Source organism: Grampus griseus, assembly GCF_964374135.1.
Source record: "Grampus griseus genome assembly, chromosome: 10".
In the NCBI taxonomy this organism is placed as follows: Eukaryota; Metazoa; Chordata; class Mammalia; order Artiodactyla; family Delphinidae; genus Grampus; species Grampus griseus.
This window is the reverse complement of record NC_139004.1, coordinates 42,240,305-42,262,645: the sequence shown is the minus strand read 5'-3', so window position 1 is coordinate 42,262,645 and position 22,341 is coordinate 42,240,305. Positions and strand designations below refer to the sequence as shown.

The 22,341-nt window shown below is 36.9% G+C and overlaps 1 protein-coding gene across 2 annotated transcripts in view; it reads left to right on the top strand.

The window, feature by feature from the left end:
- The window catches only part of BMP5 (bone morphogenetic protein 5), a gene marked incomplete at its 5' end in the record, with an annotated part of 115,819 nt that extends 96,628 nt beyond the window's left edge, over positions 1–19,191 (top strand). The window contains 4 exons of one of the 2 annotated variants that reach the window (XM_082663585.1): positions 1,914–2,108; positions 13,710–13,786; positions 15,090–15,200; positions 18,947–19,191. In XM_082663585.1, coding sequence (XP_082519711.1) covers positions 1,914–2,108; positions 13,710–13,786; positions 15,090–15,200; positions 18,947–19,096 — 533 coding nt within the window. In that variant the 3' untranslated portion in view covers positions 19,097–19,191. The remainder of the gene's footprint in view (positions 1–1,913; positions 2,109–13,709; positions 13,787–15,089; positions 15,201–18,946) is intronic. The other variant, XM_082663586.1, reaches the window with a different exon arrangement.
- Positions 19,192–22,341: the final 3,150 nt, after the last annotated feature.

Here is a 22,341-nt window from a genome sequence, read left to right as displayed (position 1 = left end):
ATATAGACTCTGGCATGGAGCCACTGTAAGTTTGCATTTAAAAGAGAAACCCATACGCTTATTTGTTTAAGGTTTACTGCTCTGATTATTTGAAAGTTCTTTCTCTGCTAGGACAGAGTGAAGTGGCATTTGGGAAGCCGGTGGCCATTTTCATGTTTGTAAGAAAGCAACAAGTTTTCCCAATGAGCAATTGTTGGGGACGTTGATGGATGCTGCCTGCATTGACACACACGCATTTTTTTTAACCAATATCTCCACATTTAAAGGACCTCTGTGTTCCTCCCAACAGCTGCACAGACTCACATAACACAGTCTCCTTTTCTGATGGTAGAGGGTCCCTGCACAATACAAGTATACACAAAAGTGTTTATGCTGCCAAAATAAACTGTGTTAAGAGCAAGAGTTTATTTGCTAAAATGCCATTGATTTTAGGGACCTATTCCCTTTTCTTCCAAGGTGGGTCAGGTCTTAGAATGGACTGAGGCTACCCCACAGTCGTGACTGAATAAATATTTTAAGAAAACTGGCACATCTTTCTGGGTGCAAGGCAGGGCCAATCACGCACGTATTTGAAACCACATGATATATTACTCTGAAAAGATTGGTAACTTCTGTATCTGGAGTAGAATTTTTTTTTTTTTTGCGTGACTTTTGAGTAATTCTCACCTAAAAGTACAACTTAAGGTTAAACAGTTTGTCCTCTCTGGCTGATTTTCATTGAATTCAATATCAACTAATGGTTTTCTTTATATATGCACACACATATATACATATATATAATTTTCTGTGATAATTATTTTAAATGAGAAGATCATAGCAAGAGTGAATTGTAAAAAGGGGGAAACAGTAATATCTAACTCCTAAGGTATTTGTGGAATCACATTAAATAATGCATGGAAAACACTTAGAAAAATGCCTAGAGTACACAGCATGGGCTCCAAACATGTTTTTTTATAATGATAATACTTATCATTTATAATGATAAGAATTATTATTGCTATCCCAGAAGGAGAAATACTTTATCAACATCTACTCCTAGTCTCCAGGACACTTCTCACCCATTCCTGCCCAGGCCCTGGGTGCACTCCTTTTCTGATAAACAACCACTCCAGGGGCTCAAAAGGGTCTGGGACACAGGCTGGTTTAGAGACCAAGGTGAGTATCCAAGCTCACCTGGAATTTTTCTCCTTTCCTGAGCATCTCCAGGCTTGGTTTGCATCTTCTGAAATCCTTTCAGTAAACATAATTCGGGCATGTCCAAGTTCAGAAGGGGAGGGATTCCGTAATTTTCATGTTTGCTTCAAAATCCTTTACATGGAGAAAGACCTGGAGCTTACAGCAAATCTCCATCCCAGCAGGGGTTCTGGAAGGATCTTTGAAGAGCTTTAAGTAGATCACAGCTTTGTAAAGATCGATGGGCACAGGCCAGAGGTGAGGGGGCGAGGCTATCAACACTAATTAACACTGGAAAGTCTCCAAAGAAGCTGGTGAAAATAGAAACACCCAGCCAGCCTTTCAGATTTTATCACATGGAGGAAAATTATAAGGCACCTAATGCAGAAGCGCCTGTATCTAATTTTTTGAAATTACTGTTTAACATGGACATTTCCAGGCTAATGGGAGTCAAGCCTTTCCATTTAGAACATTGCCAACTTCCAGGTCTGAGAAGGGACCATCAGTGAAGGCCTGACGGTGTTCTGTGGCCAAAGAGGGATACAAAATGGAAAATCAAGCATGGATAATTGTCTGTAATGGTAAACTTTCCATGTTTATAAGAATCTTTGGCCTGCAGAGAAAACATTCTGATAGTGTTTTAAAAAGTCTCCCTTTTTGCAAGTACCCTCTGAGTTCATTCCCATCAGGTAAACTTCATCTCTTCTTCATAAACCCAGTGCTCCTTCGCTCTGTTCTAGGACACAGCATCAATGTAAAGTCGGCTGGTCTCGTGGGAAGACACGGGCCTCAGTCAAAACAACCATTCATGGTGGCCTTTTTCAAGGCTAGCGAGGTACTTCTCCGATCTGTGAGGGCAGCCAACAAACGGAAAAATCAAAACCGCAATAAATCCGGCTCTCATCAGGATTCCTCCAGAATGTCCAGTGTTGGAGGTAAGCAAAAACCAGAGCAGCAGTTCTGCACAGAAAGTGGTGGGGTCATGTGTTGCAAATCAAGTAGCCACAATAAGTTTACCCTCTGGATATACCTTTATTTGGTCTATTAAATCATCCAGTGGTATTTCTCGCATCCCCCAAATGTTTCATCAGCAAATCACTCAGTAATTCATTTTAAAATACTGTAAGTAGGACTTGCCTTCATATGTTGAAAGATGCAGTTCAAATTAAAATCAAGCTGGCAGTAATAAAATTATGGAATGCCTACATCGACAAAGGCTAACCCAAACTGAACTCCACAACTTGTGAGCTGACCTTTCCAGGGCCTCTCAAATATAGATGGGTAACCAGGTATACTCAAAATAAAAAGATTTCTTTGGTACTTAAAACAGTACATGTGAATCATGAAGTTTAAATTTTTTATGACAAGAGAAGCAGGGAAGATTTTATGGTAACTGAAATAATATTTATATTTCCATTAATTATTTGGAGTGCTGTTATCTAGATAATTTGTTTTGAGTGTGTGTGTACACATACCTGCATATGTGAAATCGAACAAAATGTTACAAATGCACAATTGATCCCACTGTGCTTGCAATTTAATCTATTAATTGATAGAAAGGGAGATAAAAGTACAGTTGATCTGAACTCATCTGAGAAAATCTGAAGTAATTTAATAATATAATTTATACCATTAAGTACCTTGTTTAGTCCTGGTACAACAAATTTTCATAAGCTGTTCTTAGATGAAAATGATGGCTATTTTATTCCTAGGAATTGTCTTATATGAAAAATAAACCCATTTGAAGGGGAAACCTTGCCCTAAAACATTCCATCTAGTATGGCATATTTGTTCATTTGTAAAATGTGTATTCTTCTATGTTGATGGCCACCATATGCAGTGTACTTGTGAGGCACAGTGAATGAGCTGGTGAACAAAACAGATATGACCTCTGCATAGAGTATTTCAGAAAATTAGAATGTTTTGCTCTTCCAAAAAGACACACTTAGACAGTGTTTGCCATTATTCCTGAAAAAAATCTTCATTTTTTTCCCAATTGCTAGAAACTGACAAGTCATATTGTAATTTTTTATTACTCCAATATGCATGAGTGATAGATAAGATTATAAATGATTATAAATGAAACAAGAATATACAGAATTTTTTTTGAACCTGAGACACTCAACAAAAATACTAAGTGGAGCTCACTGGAACCCTCCTAGAGTGCAGGTACAGGAGAATCGTGTTAGAAAGAAGTCTGTTTTGTGCATCTAGCCACAGAAGCAGAGGGAAGAGTTCTATATGGAATTGCATCATACTGAATTACATGCTACGCAGAAAGCCATGTTTTAAAATAATTTTCCATCAAGTAAGTTTAACTGTCTCTTTCACTTGAAAGTAAAACGTGATATTAGTGCCTTATTACAAGGCTATTTTATAAAAATCTTCACAAGATATTTAGTTTGGCAAACATTGTAATGGCTTAATATGAAAGATGGAGAAAAATAACTTTCTAAGACCTTTTCTTCCTTGTAAATACTAGCCTGTCAAAGTTGTATATTTTTCTTTCCATGTAGAATGGTTCTGAAATGGGTTGAAATGTTTTTAATTTAATGTAGCAGACTGCATTAAGAAAAAGATTTGTTAAATCTTGAATAGACTAGTAAATAATTTTTGAGGAAATTACAAAGGAAAAAGGATAAGTTGCCTACGTATTATTAGAGCTCATAATGACTCTGGCAGAGGCGTTCCAGCAACTGAAATCATCCGAATCCTTCTCCCTATTGGTGAACTCTATTTATCTTCCCTTCCTGACCACAAGTAACAAATGTGCTTCTATAACTAGAGATGAATAAAACACATGGCACAGAAATCACGTAACTTTTCATCAGTTTCCTAACACCATTCAGAGTACAAAATTATTCTAATATAGACCAATATTTTCTTTTTAAAAGGTGTGTCATTGGCACCCATTTCTGTGAAATATGCAGTAGATGGTTTTGGAACATGCTCATATTTTGATAATAAGAAGAAAGAAAGTAGCTGGTTTGTGTGTATGAGACTTAACCTTTCAATAGTTAGTAATCAAGCAGACGGGAAAAAGTCTCATAGGATTTGGCCTGAAAGACAGGGGGTTAATATAAACACAAAATTTGATACTTAGGAGACTTGAAATGCCAGTGAAATTTTAAAATTATCCAAATATAAATAGTAAATGCTGTAATACTACTAGGCTTTTACAATAAAATACTGTGTGAAGACTCCATAACTAAGAACGGGGCCAGGAGGAAGAAGGGAGAGAGTCGTATTAGAAGTTTGCTTGGTTGCATTTTTTTTTTTTTTTTTTTTGCAAAGCATATCCTCAAATGTTAAAAGTCTCCAACAGTGCAGGAGAACCCAGGTCATTCTTGCTGCCTTTACCTCATTTCTTTCTTCTTTGTGGAGAGCCTAGAACAGGGTCTAACACAAAATAGCAACTTCACAAACACACGTTGAAGACCTTAACGTGTTGCCTGTATGGGAAAAACTAAGTTCCTTTTTCAGGTGCCTATGCACAGAACCACTGCTCCCAGATTTTCTGCAGAAATCCTCCCTCTTTGGTCCTCTTCAGGTTTTTGGCAAGAAAGTTGAGCAGACACTTTGTGAAAGATGTTGCTTGTTTCACGATGAGCCAGCACAGTTGATTTTCATTTGAACTTGGGTTTGGGGGTAAGAAAATGTAGGCATTAGCTAAATGTTAAGGGAGCCACCCTTTAAGATGGAAAGGCACCAAGTTGATAAGATTTTAAAGAACCTACCAAAAGCAAGATGCTGTTTTGAGCACTATATCAGTGCCGAAAAAAATAGAACATTAAGAGTTTACAGGGCACATGGCAAGTCCTGATTCACTGCAGAACTGCTTGAAAAGGTGCTTATTGCAAGCTTGGTACTAGGGATCTTTGAAGGTGAATCCAATCATTGGTGCCCTGCCTGGAACCATGGTGATTTCTTAAGAAGTCTTTCAAAGAGGCATTAAAATGGGGACACTCTGGGGCTTTGCTGGCTGTCCAGTGGTTAAGACTCTGCGCTTCCACTGCAGGGGCAAGGGTTCGATCCCTGGTTGGGGAGCTAGGATCCCTCATGCTGCGTGCATGGTGCAGCCAATAAATAAATAAATAAATAAATAAATAAATAAAATGGGGACACTCTGCAACTCCCAACTCTTTGACAGGCACTATCTCTTGCCTAATGGATACAGTGTAAAATCATGCCTCTTGGACAAAAATATTAAAACCAGAAGGAAAAATTAATTGGGTTATTTGTTTAGACTGTTTTATATTATATAATTAATATACATTTTCATTATTTAAAAATAATCAAGTCTTCAATAAAGCTAAAATTCTCCTCTGATCACCTACACCTAATTCTTTTGAGATAGGTTATACTGATACACAAGTATCAACTTGATACATGTACTTCCAAATTTTTTCCTCCGTATATACATCACTTTTGGAGAATATATTTTGTTATGTTCTATATGTGTGTGTGTATATACATATGTATATATATGCACACACACATATATATTCTTTTTCAGATTCTTTTCCACTGTAGGTTATTACAAGGTATTGAATATAGTTCCCTGTGCTATACAGTACGTCCTTATTGCTTATCTATTTTATATATAGTAGTGTGTATATTTTAATCTCAAACTCCTAATTTATCTGTCCTCCCCCCATCCTCTCTGGTAACCATAAGTTTGTTTTCTACGTCTGTGAGTCTATTTTTGTTTTGTACATAAGTTGTATCATTTTTATTAGATTCCACATATAAGTGATATCACATAATATTTGTCTTTCTCTATCTGACTTACTTCATTTAGTATGATAATCTGAAGGTCCATCCATATTGCTGCAAGTGGAATTATTTCCTTTCTTATGGCTGAATAATATTCCATTGTATATATTTACCACATCTTTTTTATCCATTCATCTGTCAATGGACATTTAGGTTTCTTCCATGTCTTGGCTATTGTAAACCGTGCTGCTATGAACATAGGGGTGCATGTATCTTTTCAAATTATAGTTTTCTCCTGATATATGCTGAGGAGTGGGATTGCACGGTCATATGGTAGTTCTATTTTTAGATTTTTAAGGAACCTCCATACTGTTCTCCATAGTGGCTGCACCAATTTACATTCTCACCAACAGTGCAGGAGGGTTCCTATTTTTACATACTTTTTAAGAGCAGTTTTAGGTTCACAAGAAGATTGAGAGGAAGGTACAGAGATTTCCCATGTACTCGCTGCCTCCACACATGCATACCTCCCCCATTATCAACATCACTCACCAGGATGGTACGTTTCTTTCCAAAGATGAACCTACACTGAGACATCGCAATCACCCAACGTCTATAGTTTACCATAGGATTCACTCTTGTTGTCATATAGTTGGTCTTATGTGTTTTTAAACAACATATTTCAGCCATCTTTCAAAATGGTGACTTCATTTTTTTTTTAACTGCTACAATATATTCAGTAACGCTTGTATGAGAGTTTATTTAATCACGTCACTCTTAAAAAGAAATTTTGGTTGTTTTTAAATTGGAGCTTTCAAAATCAATGCTGCAGTGAAAATCCTGCAAAGCTGCATGTGTGAGAATGGTATTAATCTACATGGTTTTTCCAGTAATTAACACTAAAAGCTGGTATCTGTGCCCTGAATATGCAAAATTTTGAAAATCCCTTCTCAGACGACAATTGTTTTGGTTCCTAGATCTAGTCTGATAGATGTTTTTCATCTATCTATCCATCTGTACATTTATCTATCTATCATTCTGTCATTTAACCCTGTCCACTACTTCCTAGTTGTGTAATCTCGGAGACATGTCACGTCTCTCTGTGTCTGTTTCTTCATCTGTGAAGTGGAAATGCTAATACCTGCCTCATAAGGTAAAATTACATGAATTGTGAGGATTAAATTAGTTATTTAATGTGTGTAAAGAATGGAGAACAGCGGTACGTACTCATTCAGGTTTAGGCATTATCATTATTATTTGTCAAATTAAGGTTTGGTTTTTCAGAACTGGTACCTAAAAAGTTCAGACTTTTACATAAGAGAAGACTAGAAATCCTCTTTCTCTAATCAGTACCCATACCCCTGGTCACTTATTGTCAAATTTCTATCTAGAGAGAATTCTAGAGAGATAATTTATCCGGGCATGGTTCATTGTAAAATATTTATTCAGTGTTAAATAAGCACCCACAATGTGACAAGCAAGTATTAACTATATGCTCATGAAAGATGGGTAGCATAAGAATTTTGCTTCTTAAAAAGCGCTCCCACAGACAATGGGAAAGACATGCCCGCTAGTACTAATCAGGAGATAATTCCACTAGAGTAGGTACAAGGTAGTGTGGGAGAAGTAAGGATAGTGTGTGACTCATGAGAAAGAATAGACATTTTCCAGAAATGGAGGGGTGGGTGAAGCTATTTCAGACTTATGTGCAGAGTTATAGAACCACGTACCAGTGTCCAATTGTCGGGTGTGCAGGTTCTTGTGCGAGAGCAGTGTGATGTCAGATAGAAAGTCATGCAGGGACCAAGTCATAACGTGTAGGTGCGTGATGGTCAGGAACTATGATGCTTCTGTGCAGGCAGTTGGAAAAAAAGGAGTCTCACAATCAGAAACACATTTTAAAAAGTTCAATTTGGCATCAAAATGATGGATGAGATGCCAAGGGGTAAAACTGAACGTGAAAATATGATTAAAAGTCTAGTCCCATACCCCAAACAGTGAAGATTATAGATTGGAGAGAGAGGAAGTAGAAACCAAAATATGTGGAATGGAGCCGGCAGCACTCCAGAAATGGACGTGTCAAGAGTAAGTGAAAGGTGTAGGAAAAAGACGCAGCTATGAGCCCCAATGGTTAGATGAAGCACAGGACTTGACACTGCCATGGAAACCAGGGTAAGAGAGAAACGTCAAGGATGGAGCCCCCAGTGGGAACATCAGCACTTTAGTATAGACAAAGGAGAAAAAGGAATTCCATAAACTAGGCAAAAGACTTAAGGTCAGAGAGGAAGGAGGAGACAGGGATGAAGGGTTATCCTAGGACCAAATTCCCAAAGAGGATGTCCGGGTAGTGTGAAGTGACCAAGAGTGCAAAGCACTTCTGCTAGGTTAACTAGGCTAGAGGTGTGTTGGTTAAAGGGGGTTGGGGATGGATTTAATGCAGGGTAGGAGGGTAAAAGAAAGAAAATCGAGAAACGTACTCAATTTTCTGTCTTGGGCCACTAGATGACTGGTTATCCTGTTAACCAAGTAGAAGGAATGTAAGGAGTATGAGGTCAGAAACAAAAATAGTGAGTCGGCGGCCTCTGGGAAACTTTCACACATAGATGTCTGGTAGGCATTCGGAGACTCACGTTTGTGGATGGGTTTTTATGTCAACGAGCTCTAAGGTGAGAATGTTTGTTGCATCATCCACAGAGGCTTTGCTAAGCAGAGTTAAGCAAACACACCAGACAGTTATTATGTTGTGGTGCCTGTTCTGTGTCACACACTCATACATAGACAAACACAATTATCCCTACATAAATAAATAACAGTAATTCCTACTGGGTCATACGTAAATTTGGGCGAGTCATTCACTGGATGTGGGAGATGGAGATTAAGCGAGAGTAGCAGTGGCATTTGAAATCCCTCATCTTTGGGGGGGATTGCTATTTGCTTGGGGTTTATCTACCCCCAAGGCCATATCAAAATTTACAGTATTGAACAGTCTACGGTAACACCATTCCTGCTATTTTACCTCTGATACCTTCATTCATTTGTCATTTTCATTTTCTATGAATTAATGAACATCCTGAAGCTGTGGGTGCTGACGTCCGTCCGTTATCTCCCTCTAGGAATTAAGTAAGAGAATGTTGACATCTCCTTTGCTTTGAAACACAGTATCTCATCATATTTGGCTTAAGCTGTTGATGTATTTAAATGTTAAATTCTATTTTGGATTTTTTTCTTCTCTTTTACAGATTCACCTACATTTTATTCCTTAAAGACACTAATGCTAGATTTTAAGGAAAAAAGAAACCCATACTGGTATATGGAGTTTTTTGGACTTATTTCTTTTGTGCCCTTCATAGCTAGGTTAGCATGTGTTTCTTTATTAGGTTGTTTCTTCAGGGACTACTGGACAGACCATTGAAGCCCTAACCCTATGTAGATCACAGGATATTTTTTGGGTTTTGGGGGTTTTTGTTGTTGTTGTTGTTGTTTTGTTTTTTGCAGTACGCGGGCCTCTCACTGTTGTGGCCTCTCCCGTTGCGGAGCACAGGCTCCGGACGCAAAGGCTCAGCGGTCATGGCTCACGGGCCCAGCAGCTCTGCAGCATGTGGGATCTTTCCGGACCGGGGCACAAACCCATGTCCCCTGAATCGGCAGGCGGACTCTCAACCACTGCGCCACCAGGGAAGCCCTCAGGATTTTTTTAAATCATGTATTTAATTTTTTTTCTATGACAAAATAATCAAAAATTAAGAAAAATCAAACTAAGACAAAGATTAAATTTGCATTATTGGGGGATGAGGGGGAACTGGATGAAGGTAATCAAAAAGTACAAGCTCCCATTTATAAGATAAATAAGTTCTAGGGATGTAATATACAGCATGATGAATATGATTAACACTGCTGTACGTTATATACAAAAGTTGTTAGGCGAGTAAATCCTAAGCGTTCTCATCACAAGGAAAACAATTTTCTATTTCTTTGATTTTGTATCTGTGTGAGATGATGACTGCTCACTAAACTTACTGTGATCATCACTTCATGATGTATGTGAGTCAAACCATTATGCTGTACACCTTAAAGTTGTACGGTGCTGTATGTCAATTACATCTCAATAAAACTGGAAGAAAAAAATATAGCTTGTAAAGATATAAATAAATTTGCATTGTTTCCAGAAATTGATCATAAACAAATTGGCATAAAGTATTTAACAATATTTTCAATATTTTGGAACTGGTTTCCCAATAGTATTACCATTAAGAGGGAAATACGTGTCTGCGATACCTGCCTTGTGGTTGAGGAATGCTAGCATACTTTTCTAGTGTTGGCTGTGGCTCCAGAACGTTTAGTAGTTTCTGGTGCGACTCTTCATTTCTACGCAGGTTTGTCAACAGCAGCATCATGTCCATCTCATTTTCATATTTGAAGGGCTGCCAATCACTATTTTCTAAAGATATAAATTTAATTTCTTTGCCTTTCCTCCCACAGTTTATTCTGCCAACCATTTAGTAAACCTAACTGCAGACTTTGCTGGTTTGGGTACAACATTTACTCAGTATCCATTCATTTTTATTTCTGACAGACTAAGCATATGGTCCTAATGCTCTATGAAATCAGACTCTTGGAACAAGATTCTGTTATAAATTTATTGCTCGTTACCTTTATGTGATGTTACATTATATACATCACTGAGCCTGCATGAAAAGCTGCATAGTTGAAACAGATCTATTTTGACTTTTGAGTTTGACTTTCTTTCTTTTTTTATAAACATGGAATTCAAATAACCTTAGACATAGTTTATGGCTTTTCAGATATACTTGAATGTGTTATTGGCTATAAGGTCTTTATTCACATTCCATGCCTTTCATTAAGACAAGGATAAATGAATAAATATTCCCATGACTGTCTGATGCAGGGTTCGGCAAAGTAAGGCCTAAGAGTCAAATCCAGCCATCGCCTGTTTTTGTACCGCCCAATTGCTAACAATGGTTTTTACATTTTTAGATGTGTGGAAAATACTCGAAATAGAATAATACTTTGTTTCACTCAGAAATTATATGAAATTGAAATTTTAGGCTCCATAAGCAAAATTTTATTGCAATATAGCCATATCCATCCATTCACATACTATCTACGGCTGCTTTCATGCTACTGGGGCAGAGTTGAGTCACTGAGAGGGGGAAACTTGTAGCCTGAAATATATACTATCTGTCCTTTTTGAGTAAACGTTTGCTGGTCCCTGGTCTAATGCATAGCTGACTTTATTTTTAAAAAATTCTAAATATCAAGAAGTTTATGCATGGCTTCCCTGGTGGCACAGTGGTTGAGAATCTGCCTGCTAATGCAGGGGACACGGGTTCAAGCCCTGGTCTGGGAAGATCCCACATGCCACGGAGCAACTAGGCCTGTGAGCCACAACTACTGAGCCTGCGCATCTGGAGCCTGTGCTCCGCAACAAGAGAGGCTGCGATAGTGAGAGGCCCGCGCACCGCAATGAAGAGTGGCCCCCGCTTGCCACAACTAGAGAAAGCCCTCGCACAGAAATGAAGACCCAACACAGCCAAAAATAAATTTAAAAAAAATAAGAAGTTTATGCAGTCAAACTAATATTAGAATTAGTTATTCCTTTTCCCTAAAAATGATGCAGGGTTCAAACTTATCCATTTCATGGTATTATACTTATTATTACAGTACCCTTGTTTATTGCCTGGACAAACTTAACTCCATTTGCTATTTCAATTAGGAGAAAAGTTTACCCAAAGAAGAAGAATGCTAAGTTTCAAATAAATTCCCTTTTCTCCATTTTCTGTCATTATCTATATATTTAATTTGTTTTAATGAAGGTAATTGCACACAGGAATAACTCTGATCTAGAAGTAAAAGAGTCTCTGTGTTCAAATTTAATCATCATCTTGTTTTCTAGACTCACATTAAATAAATAATTAGTTGAAGTCACTGTGAAAGGCAGACGACAGGGCCCGTTAAGACAGGCCCCTTGGATCTTTGATGTGCCTACATTTTCTTAGAGGTTGAGGATAATTAAACTGGAAGGTGACACCTTAAGACAGGCTGCTCTTCACAGTGAACTGCTACATTGATTTACCAGAGACAACTGTCAGAGTGAAAGTAGCATTTATTCCTAGATGAAAACATTAGCTGTCTTCTTTGAAAATAAATTATTTTGTGGCTCCCATCACCCTAAATTTTTTCCTCTTTCATTTATTTGTGTTAGAAATAATTAAAATGGGTTAGCTTTTTGAATATTATTTATATAAATTATGAATAAACCCCAGAGACAATAATATAGAGAGATTTTTTGTGTTTCTGCAGTGTTTTACTTTATTCCAGACGTGATTGGGGATTCTCTATTCTTAATTCCTTTAATCAGTTATCAAAGGTTATGGGTTTTTCAGATTATATTCCAAAATAAGTCCTGGAAATCATGTATTTTCTTTGCTACAAGTCATTTCTGGAATATTCTGAGGAATTCATTCTTTGATTCCTCAAATATTTATTGAGTACTTACTGTGTGCCAGGCACTGTTCCTGAGATTTGGGGTATATCAGAGCACCAAATGGGACCAGACAAGATTTTTACCCTTGGGGAGCTGACATTCTAGAGGGAAGAAACAGGCAAGAACCAAAGTACATGATAAATAAGTAAATGGCGTAGCATATTAAGAGATGATCAGCAAAATGAATAAAAAAAAATCAGAGCAAGGCGGGAGAGAAATATCGGAGTGGGAGTTGGGATCTGAAATAGGGTAGTCAGTGAAGGCCTTGTTGACAAGATGATGCTTAAGCAAAGAACTGAAGAAGCTTTGAGACTTAGATAAGTAGATATCCAGGGGAAGAGCATTGCAGGGAAGGGGGGTGGGATGAGAGTGAAGACCCCAAGGTGGGAGAAAGCGGACCTGTGCGCAAAACAACAAGGAGACGTCATGGCCTGATATGGGAACCGCGGTGGGACATTTTGCTGGAGCGTGGCATAATTGAGCTGACCCTTGGCTGCTTTGATATGGGGGTGGGTTGGGGCAGGGCAGAGCAGGAACAATAGCAGTGAGGATGTGGCAGTAATTCAGGAGAGAGATGGTGCTGGTTTGGACCAGAACCCATCATGGAGGTGGTGAGGGTGGGTGAATTTTGGATGTATTTGGAGGTGAAATGTGTAAGGATTTCCTGACAGATTGGATGTGGAGGTGAGAAATAAAATGAGTACGTTTTGACTCCAGTTTTTGTGTTTGTTTCTTTTGCCTGGGAAGTTGCTATCTGTCCTCTATAGGTGGAACTAGTTTGGGGGTGAGGGGGGAGGCAATCAGAAGCTCCACTTCGGGTATCCTGAGTTTGAGATATTTATTAAGATAAAATCAACTCTGTAGCATCCCAGTTGGTCCTCTCCCAGTGTTTGTCTCATGGAAGAATAAAAGAAGTGTTGTTTGAATATTTAATATACATGAATATAGTAAGTACCACTGTAGTTTGAGTGAATTAATGAAAGCATTCATTGAGTGCCAGGTGTCAGGCTGTTCACCATCACAACACAAAGGATACAACCTGATCCTTGTTAGAACTTCTCAAGGTACATGGTGTTGTCTGCATTTTACAGAAGAAAACATTCAAGGCTAGTGACTTGCTTGAAGTTCACGTGGCTAGTAAGTGGCTTTTGAGATTCAAACTCATGTTTGAGATTCAAACTCATGTTTGAGATTCAAACTCATGTTTCACGACTTCAAATACAGCCTCCTTTTGATTTTATCAGTGAACTCACAAAAGAAATATTAGTATACCTGATAGACTGCTGTTTGTTGAAAATCTGATTTTTATCTTCAGACTATAACACAAGTGAACAAAAACAAGCCTGTAAGAAGCATGAACTCTACGTGAGCTTCCGGGATCTGGGATGGCAGGTAAGAATGGTCAGCCAACATGGCTGCTTCTTTTTTGCTTTATTATCAATCCTGAATTACTCAGAACCTTTGTCAGGAATTTTTCCTATACAGTAACCAATTATTTTCGACGTGACTATTCAGTATATAGATTATCCACATCATTTTTATTTCTCCATTATCCTTTCACCATTGAAACATAACAGAGTTTATGGTTAAAAAAAAACAATTACGCTGAAGAAGAAATGCACACTTAGAGAGTGAAAAAAAAACCCTGTTGTTTAAATATCCCCAAGTTTTCATTTTAATACCATTTTTCAGATTAACTCAAGCAATTTCCATTTGCCTCCTATGGTCCCAAACTATTGGTATAAGAAATAGAATCCTTGACTATGTCTCTGTCATAAGGTAGATCTACAGAAAAAAATTTTTTTCTTGTACTTAAAAATCTTATTGCTTTCTTTTACATCTGCTTCACAAACAGGGTGGGAAGGAGGATTTAACCAAAATAATTTTTAATGGCTCTGTGTTGAAATAGTTTAAATTGGATTGCCTAGATTACATTATTCCATTACATTGGATCCTCAGAATATGAGCTATTATACTGAGAAATAATATTAACAAGTAAGCATTTTAAAATTTACATGAATTGTTCAATAATTTTACATCGGTGACAAGTTTTACGTCTCTGGAAAAAAAATCAGGGCCACCATTTTAAGTGCCAACTTTTTAGCTTCCTAAAATTTTTCACGTACAGTGCTCAGGAATTTTCTCCAATTCATTTCTTTTAAAGAGACTATAAAGTTAACACATGAATGGAAAGAAAAATAGGACAAGGCACAAATCTTACAGCTTTAGGAGCTTGTCAAGCTTCTAAAGCAGGAATGAGTTAGTAAGAAGTAATGAGAATGATCTCAATTAAGTTTATTCTTCTTTTCCTTTCTGGTTCACTTGAACTTTCCAGAGTTCATCATTTCCTGTTTAAACAATATTTAGAATGCTATTGCATGATTAAGGCTTTATTCATGAATACATGGGTTAATACAGGCTATGAATATCTTACATAGTGACCTCTTGGGAGAAATTACAGAGGACAATTTCTTGTGAAAATATTTATACTTTTGTTGTAAACTTTAACTTAACCATAAATTAAGGGCTTGGGGGAGGCTGTCCTATTACAGTAATTGTTGGACCAAGAAGAGAAACCAATCCAGATTATATTATATTATATTATATTAATTATATTTGAGTATTCTTTAAGAATTGATTTTCTGTGTTTTTATTTTGGTGATATTATTTCTTCTTCTCTTCTTGTGCATTTTAGGACTGGATTATAGCACCAGAAGGATATGCTGCATTTTATTGTGATGGAGAATGTTCTTTTCCACTCAATGCCCATATGAATGCCACCAACCATGCCATAGTTCAGACTCTGGTATGCTTTCTTTTTGCAGGATGGAAAGTGGTTTATTATGCAAACTTCCTATAAAGTTATTTCAAAGGAAAGCATCCATTTATAGTTAGAACTGCATTTTCTTCTCTTCTCAAACTCCTAAAGTAACAATTGTGCCAAAGTAACAATTGTCGATATAGTCAGGAAATTTAGGCTGGCCTAAAGAATAATTCTGATTCCAGAATGGGGAAGGATTCAGCGAGGAAAATTGGAGTAATCACATAAAGTGGTCATTGTGTACTGATTTTTTCATTAGACAATATGACTAACCACACAGGCGCTGTTTCTAACCTAACAATTCATTAGCAGTCATTGCAAAAGCATTGAATGACAGTTGTACTGAATTTCATCTGAGGATTTTTTCTCTCATCATTTAAGAATGTTCTATAACGTACTTTGGTATTATGGAAGCTCTTCAATGTATTATAGAGTATAAGTAGAAGATTGGTTTCTATTTTTTGATACTTTTTTTTCTTTATAATCTTTAAGGTGGAAATTAGCCTTCCTTTTGTCCCTTCCACACTTAGGAATATAACAGTGACTTAATCTCTAATAATCTAGGCTTATTTTTGTGAAAAAGATAATGAAATGTTTATTTCATCATCTCTAAATGGTCATACTGTATCTAATGAGCTCATGAAAACCCTTGAGAGTCTGATGTGCCTGCCTTACTGTGTGTGACTTGATATGTGGGGTGAGGGGAGGTCAGCCTCTGGAAGACTAGGGAGCGGCTTCTTGAAGATGCATAGCCTACATGATGTGATCCCACATTAAAGTTTGGGTTCATAGGAGCATTTCAACTAAAAGTTATTAGGACAGAAGGAAGGGAACACATTATTTTAGAATCAAGACAATGATGGGATGGGAGTAGAGTCACTTGGTGGATGGTAGTAGGAGAGCAGGAGCTATTAGAAGAACATCTGTCTTTGTGTGTGAGGCTTGTTTATGACCAACAGAGATAGTAACTATTAGAATTTGTGAGGAGTTAACTCTTCAGAAGATTACCTTTTTTCACACTTAATTTACAATTTAAAGCTGATGGAAATAACATCCCAGTTTCCTTATGAATAAAGAACTGTATGTATACATTGACAGATTAAATCATTTGACTTGATGCTTTGCTGGCATCTTTCTGACCTCAGAGGTACTGCAAGATAGCTAGACACCAAAGATACATATCTATGGCAAGTAAAGCATAGATATTGTCAAAACCTTGGATTAGAGAGGAAATAGATAAAACAAATATATATTTTTAAAGGTAGTCATTTATAAATATTCTTTTTTTGCCCAAGTTTGAAGATATGCATTTATTTCAGAATACAATCACATAAAATTATCAGGTTGCTTTTTAATAATGAATGGAAACCATTTGCTCATGTTTATCCTTCCCCAACACCGATTTTTCCACCCTAGATTTCTTTGATATATCATACCCAGAAAACCCATATGTCTAGGGAGAAACTCTTATTTCCTTCTTGATAACAACATTTATATTGATTTAAAGAAAACCTTAGTTTGCTATGGCTCTTATTTCACTGTCTAAAGTGAAGAACCAGAGTCTAAATTCCAACCAGCAGGCTCGCTCATGCTTGCTTTGATGTTGCCAGTGCCATAGAAATATTCTTCTTTTTATTGATTCTTGACCAATAAGGTTGCCATATGCAAAATATAGAGTAAATTCCTGGGGCTATTTTAAATTCTCATATTCCTTCATCTTTGCTATCTATAAATATAAGCACTTCTTGATATAGAATATCATTACTGGAGCAGGTATGTGGTACAAGGAAGGGTATATTGTATTCAAATTTCCTCCAGGAAAAGAATGTCTGTGGAGTCCAGCCTTCTATTCTTCTGTATGAGAATTCACATTCTGAAACGTGAGTCATCTGAAAACAATCGCAGAGAGAGGAGCGCTGCTGTCTCACACCTGAAAGGAAGAGGCCTGGTCACTGTCTTTCTGTCTAGTCACGACAGAACAGCCACTATTAGCCTATAGAGAAATGCCACTTAATTTCCCAGCAGTTAAGCTCTTTGTACTGTCAATGACTTAGAGAGCTTCCTGTGTTTCCTTAGATATGCATCCAAGTTACCTCAGGCTATACAATGCTTAAGTATGGAAAAAACTCTTTGTCAAATACCCCCCATCTCTCTCTTTTTTTCTTTTTTAAAAAATATATAATTATATACTGTCAGCTTTTAGGACTGTAGTCTAGAAGGCAGCGTCTAAAAACAAACATTTTTTAAAACACTGACACAGACTTGGAACAGGACCCTGGTCTGGATCACTGTCCTGGGATGTGGAGCATAAAGTCATCCCAGAACTTTAAGGGATGTGGGAAGTTTGGTGGGTTCCCCCCCACCCCGCCCCGGCATTGTACACTCTGTGTGTTTGTCCTATGAAGGACATGAAACAAGAAGACAGACGTGTTTGTTGTTAAAGGAGAGCAGGTTTGTGACAACTGTTTGAGAAATGATTGAAGAACAATCCCATTTTTTCAGAGTGATGGCTTGGTGAGGCTGTCCTTGAAGCAGGGGGTTATCCATCACTGGTGTGAGAGTTGAGGACGTTAAAGCCAAGGAGGGCTGCAGGCTGCATCTGAAATTGGGAGAAACCATCCAGCTTGCAGTTTTGTGAGGTCTTAGGAAATTTCACATCCGTGTCCGATCACCTCATTTTTCCTGCTGTGTCTGTCCATAGGCAGGGCTCCTATATCATTTCAGTCAGGAGGTTGTGCAGCCAAGATTCTAAGAGCTGTATTTTCTCTTTGTAGATCCCTAAGGACTCTGCAGTGGGACTTCCCATCAACTCCTCTGGAGGAAGGGCCGGGGGCAGCAGGGGTGGGTGGGAAATGGGGTACAGTGTTCTGGCTCCTTCCTTGATTATTGAACATCAGAGGCAAACCTGCCAGTCTGATCAAAGTGAGAACAAACCCTTTACTTAAGCATTTCATTGTCCATGTACAGCTGCCTTTTCAGGCTTTGGTGGGGAAGATGGATATTTAATTTTTAAAATATCTAGGCTCCTTGCCTCTGCTTTAGCTTAGCCTGCTTTTTGGCACTTGTCTAGGGGAGAAAGCAAGTCAAAGGATGTTACACTCTGGCCAATCTGATAAGAACTTATGGGGAGAATAGTTGAAATCATTGTTTTAAAGCAAGTATTGGATTTTACCTGGAGTTTATTTTGCTGTGATTTGTATGCTTCCTTTATCATGGAAAATGAAGAGTTGGCACAGCTTTTAATTTTATTGTCAAACAAAGTTATTGATTTACTGTTTAGTTATCCTTTCAAAAATAATTCTTAGATCCACATCTTTCTACAGTGCAGTGGTATGGCTTCATTGATTTTGCATTTAGAACTTCTGTATTTCTCATGAAGTAAATAGAAGTGGTCATTTTAACCAAAAGCAACCCAGTGCTAGTTGCCATGTTCTTTCCTCCAGGAAAATTTCCACTGAATATTCCATAGAGAGAGTTTTCCTTCCTTGGTAGAATATTTTTTAAAGCGCCAACATGTAATTAGAACTGGTGGGTCGAGTCTAGGTGTTAATACTTAAGAATACACCCTTCACTACCAGCCCTACCCCATCCTGCCATGGAACATAAACAGAAGAAAGAGAGGTAGCTTAAGGGGGTGCTGATAGTCAGTGATAAAACAAGAATATTACTTTCAAGCTGCAGACAAAATGTCTATCTTAATTCTTAAAGAACAAAATGTTTTTCCCCCCCAGGTTCATCTGATGTTTCCTGACCACGTACCAAAGCCTTGCTGCGCGCCAACCAAATTAAACGCCATCTCTGTGTTGTACTTTGATGACAGCTCCAATGTCATTTTGAAAAAATACAGAAATATGGTAGTGCGTTCGTGTGGCTGCCACTAATATTAGATAATAATGGTAATAAGAAAAAGATCTGTGTTAAGGTTTATGACTACAATAAAAAGTATCCTTTCAGATAAAAGGGGAATTTCATAAAATTAGTCTGGCTCATTTCATCTCTCTAACCTATGTACAATATCATGTATATAGTCACTTTTATTTATTTAAAGGTATATATTCTCCTTTGTGGATGCCTTTTCAATAAAATGTATTTTATAGGTCACTGCAGTATGCAATAGATCACACAGTCTAACTTTCAATAGGATATGCTGAGTCCAATTCCATTTCAACATTTTTTAAAGTATTACACTTTTTACATAATTTTCTGAAATTAGGCAGAACTCCTTTGACTGTTAAGTATTGTTGAAGGAAACTGAATGCATTTGATTAGGCTGTGCCAATGAAAACTCTGATAAGATATTTATTTAGAAATAAAACTTAACAAAATAACCACCCCAAACAAAAATTCTTGGAGGAACACAATTTTTCTTTGAGAGTTTCTGCTTCGTTAGATAAAGTGAAATGTTGAACTGGATTTGAATAAATAAATGGGAGGCAGAACACAGAAGCTGAAAGGTTGCACATAATTGTCATAACTATTTGTTTGAACAGAATTGGTGTAACTGTAGGAAAGCGTTCCTTCTTGGCTCATGGGTTGTAAATTTTTCAAAGAGCTCAAAGCTTCAGGAATTCTGTGGAGACAGACTTGAGCCTGTGTCCATAACTTTCCAAGTTAACACTAAAAAAGCATAGTACAACCTTCTTACCTCAAATAAATCATGTCTGCCTATTATCTAGAACACTACTGCTGCAGACATTTTTTCAGATTTAAAAACAGTCCAAAATAAAGAAACATTTACATGTGCTCCCCTACCCTCCCCACAGACAAGAGTCACTGCATGCATAAAATATACCCGAGCAAAGAGGCCTACAGAGCCATTTTCTGTAGCTCTATTTTATAACTGAGTGTGCTGATTGATGGGATGCAAGGAATTTTATTTAGGGTAAAAGCACTGAAACTCAACTGGAGGAAATTACCCCAAATCCCAGAATGGCTTTGACAGAATTGCCATTTTGAAAGAACAGCTGAAATCCATTTTGCATATCTTGGAGAATGAGCTCATTGAAAACCTTATTTTCGAGGGGGATTTTGTAAACCTTCCTCCAAGCACAAATAATTCCAAATGGGAAGGTTCTGTTGTGTGTATGTGCATGTGTGTTCTTCCCTCGGAAATTAATTTATTTTCTCTCCCTTTTCTCTCTCTGCCTTTTAAGGCTTGTCTTTAACCCACTGACTTTTGGAAGAATGACATTTAGTGGAAAACTTGCTATTTATGTGGGCTCCACGGCTAGGATTATTTACAGTCCATCTAAAATATTCCTAAAGCACCATTTATTAATCACCCTTTTGGACTTTTTAAGTAAAATTTGTATCAGAAATAGCTTTAAAATGTTATGGATTTGTTCGTGATTCAGGAATATTGCAATGTAGTTTTAAAATACAGTTTATCTTAAAGTAAATTTGATAATAACTCTATTTGGGGTACATTAAGTAATATATTTTTGAATTAATGGTATACCATTATAAGAATAAGAAACGAAAGTCTATTATATTATTCTTTAAATATGTTGTTTAAATATATTTCTATGTTTTAAAATACATTAAACTTGTGATGCTAGTTTTTATTGTGCTTCTTGATTTGGCTGTTTTTATTAAGAGGGATACGAAATGTCATAAATTGAGACTATAAGCATATCAGATGTAAAATGTTTGTGGATTACATGTTTTTAATTGCCAAAACTAGTTTTTGTGCTGTTGATAAATAACTCACTATTAAATGAGCAAAGCAACCATCCATGAATTAAATATTTTCTTGATCTGTTCAAACAACAAAGAAATATTTAATTTGTCTTTTTTTGTTTTCTTTTCCTTTTTCTTTCTTTTTTTTTTTCCTTTTTGGCCATGATATGTGGCTTGCAGGATCTTATTTCCTCAACCAGGGATCGAACCTGTGCCCCCTGCAGTGGAAGCGTGGAGTCCCAACCACTGGACAATTAGGGAATTCCCCAAAGAAATTTTTAAAATAGCAAAATATGATTAGGTTGGGAAATTACCTTACTTATTCTCTTTCATTTAAAAAGGGAGATATTTGGCATTAGTATTTTCACATTTATATATATATATATATATATATATAGTGTGTATGTATATATATACACATATATGTGCACATATGGCCTGTTACATTATTCTCAAATAACTATTATAGTAAATTCTTAGTATTACTTTGAATACTCAAGCTATTAGCAGAAATCAGAATAATTTGACCTATTTTAACAGGATCCAAACTCTTCAGTTCTTTTTAGCTAGTTATGTATTGGTTTCTTTGTCTGTATGTTTTTAATTTTTCTCCTTTATAGGTATTTTGCTTTGTAAAGTGGTCCTAATCCTTTTTGAAGTTAGAAGGGCATCAATTACAAATACTCATGTTCTTTAAAACTAAGGCAAATATAAATTGTCTGCATTGAAGTAAAGAAAGAATACACAAAAAAGAAAATGCAAAATTATTTTTTTCTCAAGTAAAGAATTGTCATTTTATAATCCCTGTATCACCATCATTAAATCTGAGCCAATGCCTACTGGCTACTATACAGTCTGGCAAACTTCATTTCTCAAGACATTTACAGTGAATGATTAGGTTCCTCTGTAGCTCCATTCAAGGCAGAAGAAATCCTCATTCCCAAACACAGGTCACTGTCTCATAACCATTCAATCAACTGCTCAATGGATCATACAGTCTTGCTCTCAGATTACCTGCTTTTCTATGTTTTTCCTTTTGCAGTTTTTTTTGTGTGTGGGGGGGGGCGGTGGCTGGAACTTTTTGAACTTACAAGTGAAGATGCCTTTGATGATAAAGTAGATACATCGCTAAGTATACATCTATACATCTGAAATTTATCAAGTTTGGTTAAGATCATAACTGGAGAAAAAGTAGGAAAGTAACAATCAATGCTAATATTTATTCTTATGTACGCAGAAAAGTAACACTCTATCCAAGTTAGCAATTTTTAAAAAGCCAAGGTTCTGCAAAAATCACTTCCAAGTCTCTTGCCATATTTGTTAGAAGCTGTTTGAAAGATGGGGATTTCAAAGACAGGAGAACCTGGATCAGATACAGCCTTTAAAATTACACAGAAACTTCAGACTTTTAAAAACATGCACTTTAACCTTTGCATCTTAGTTTCAA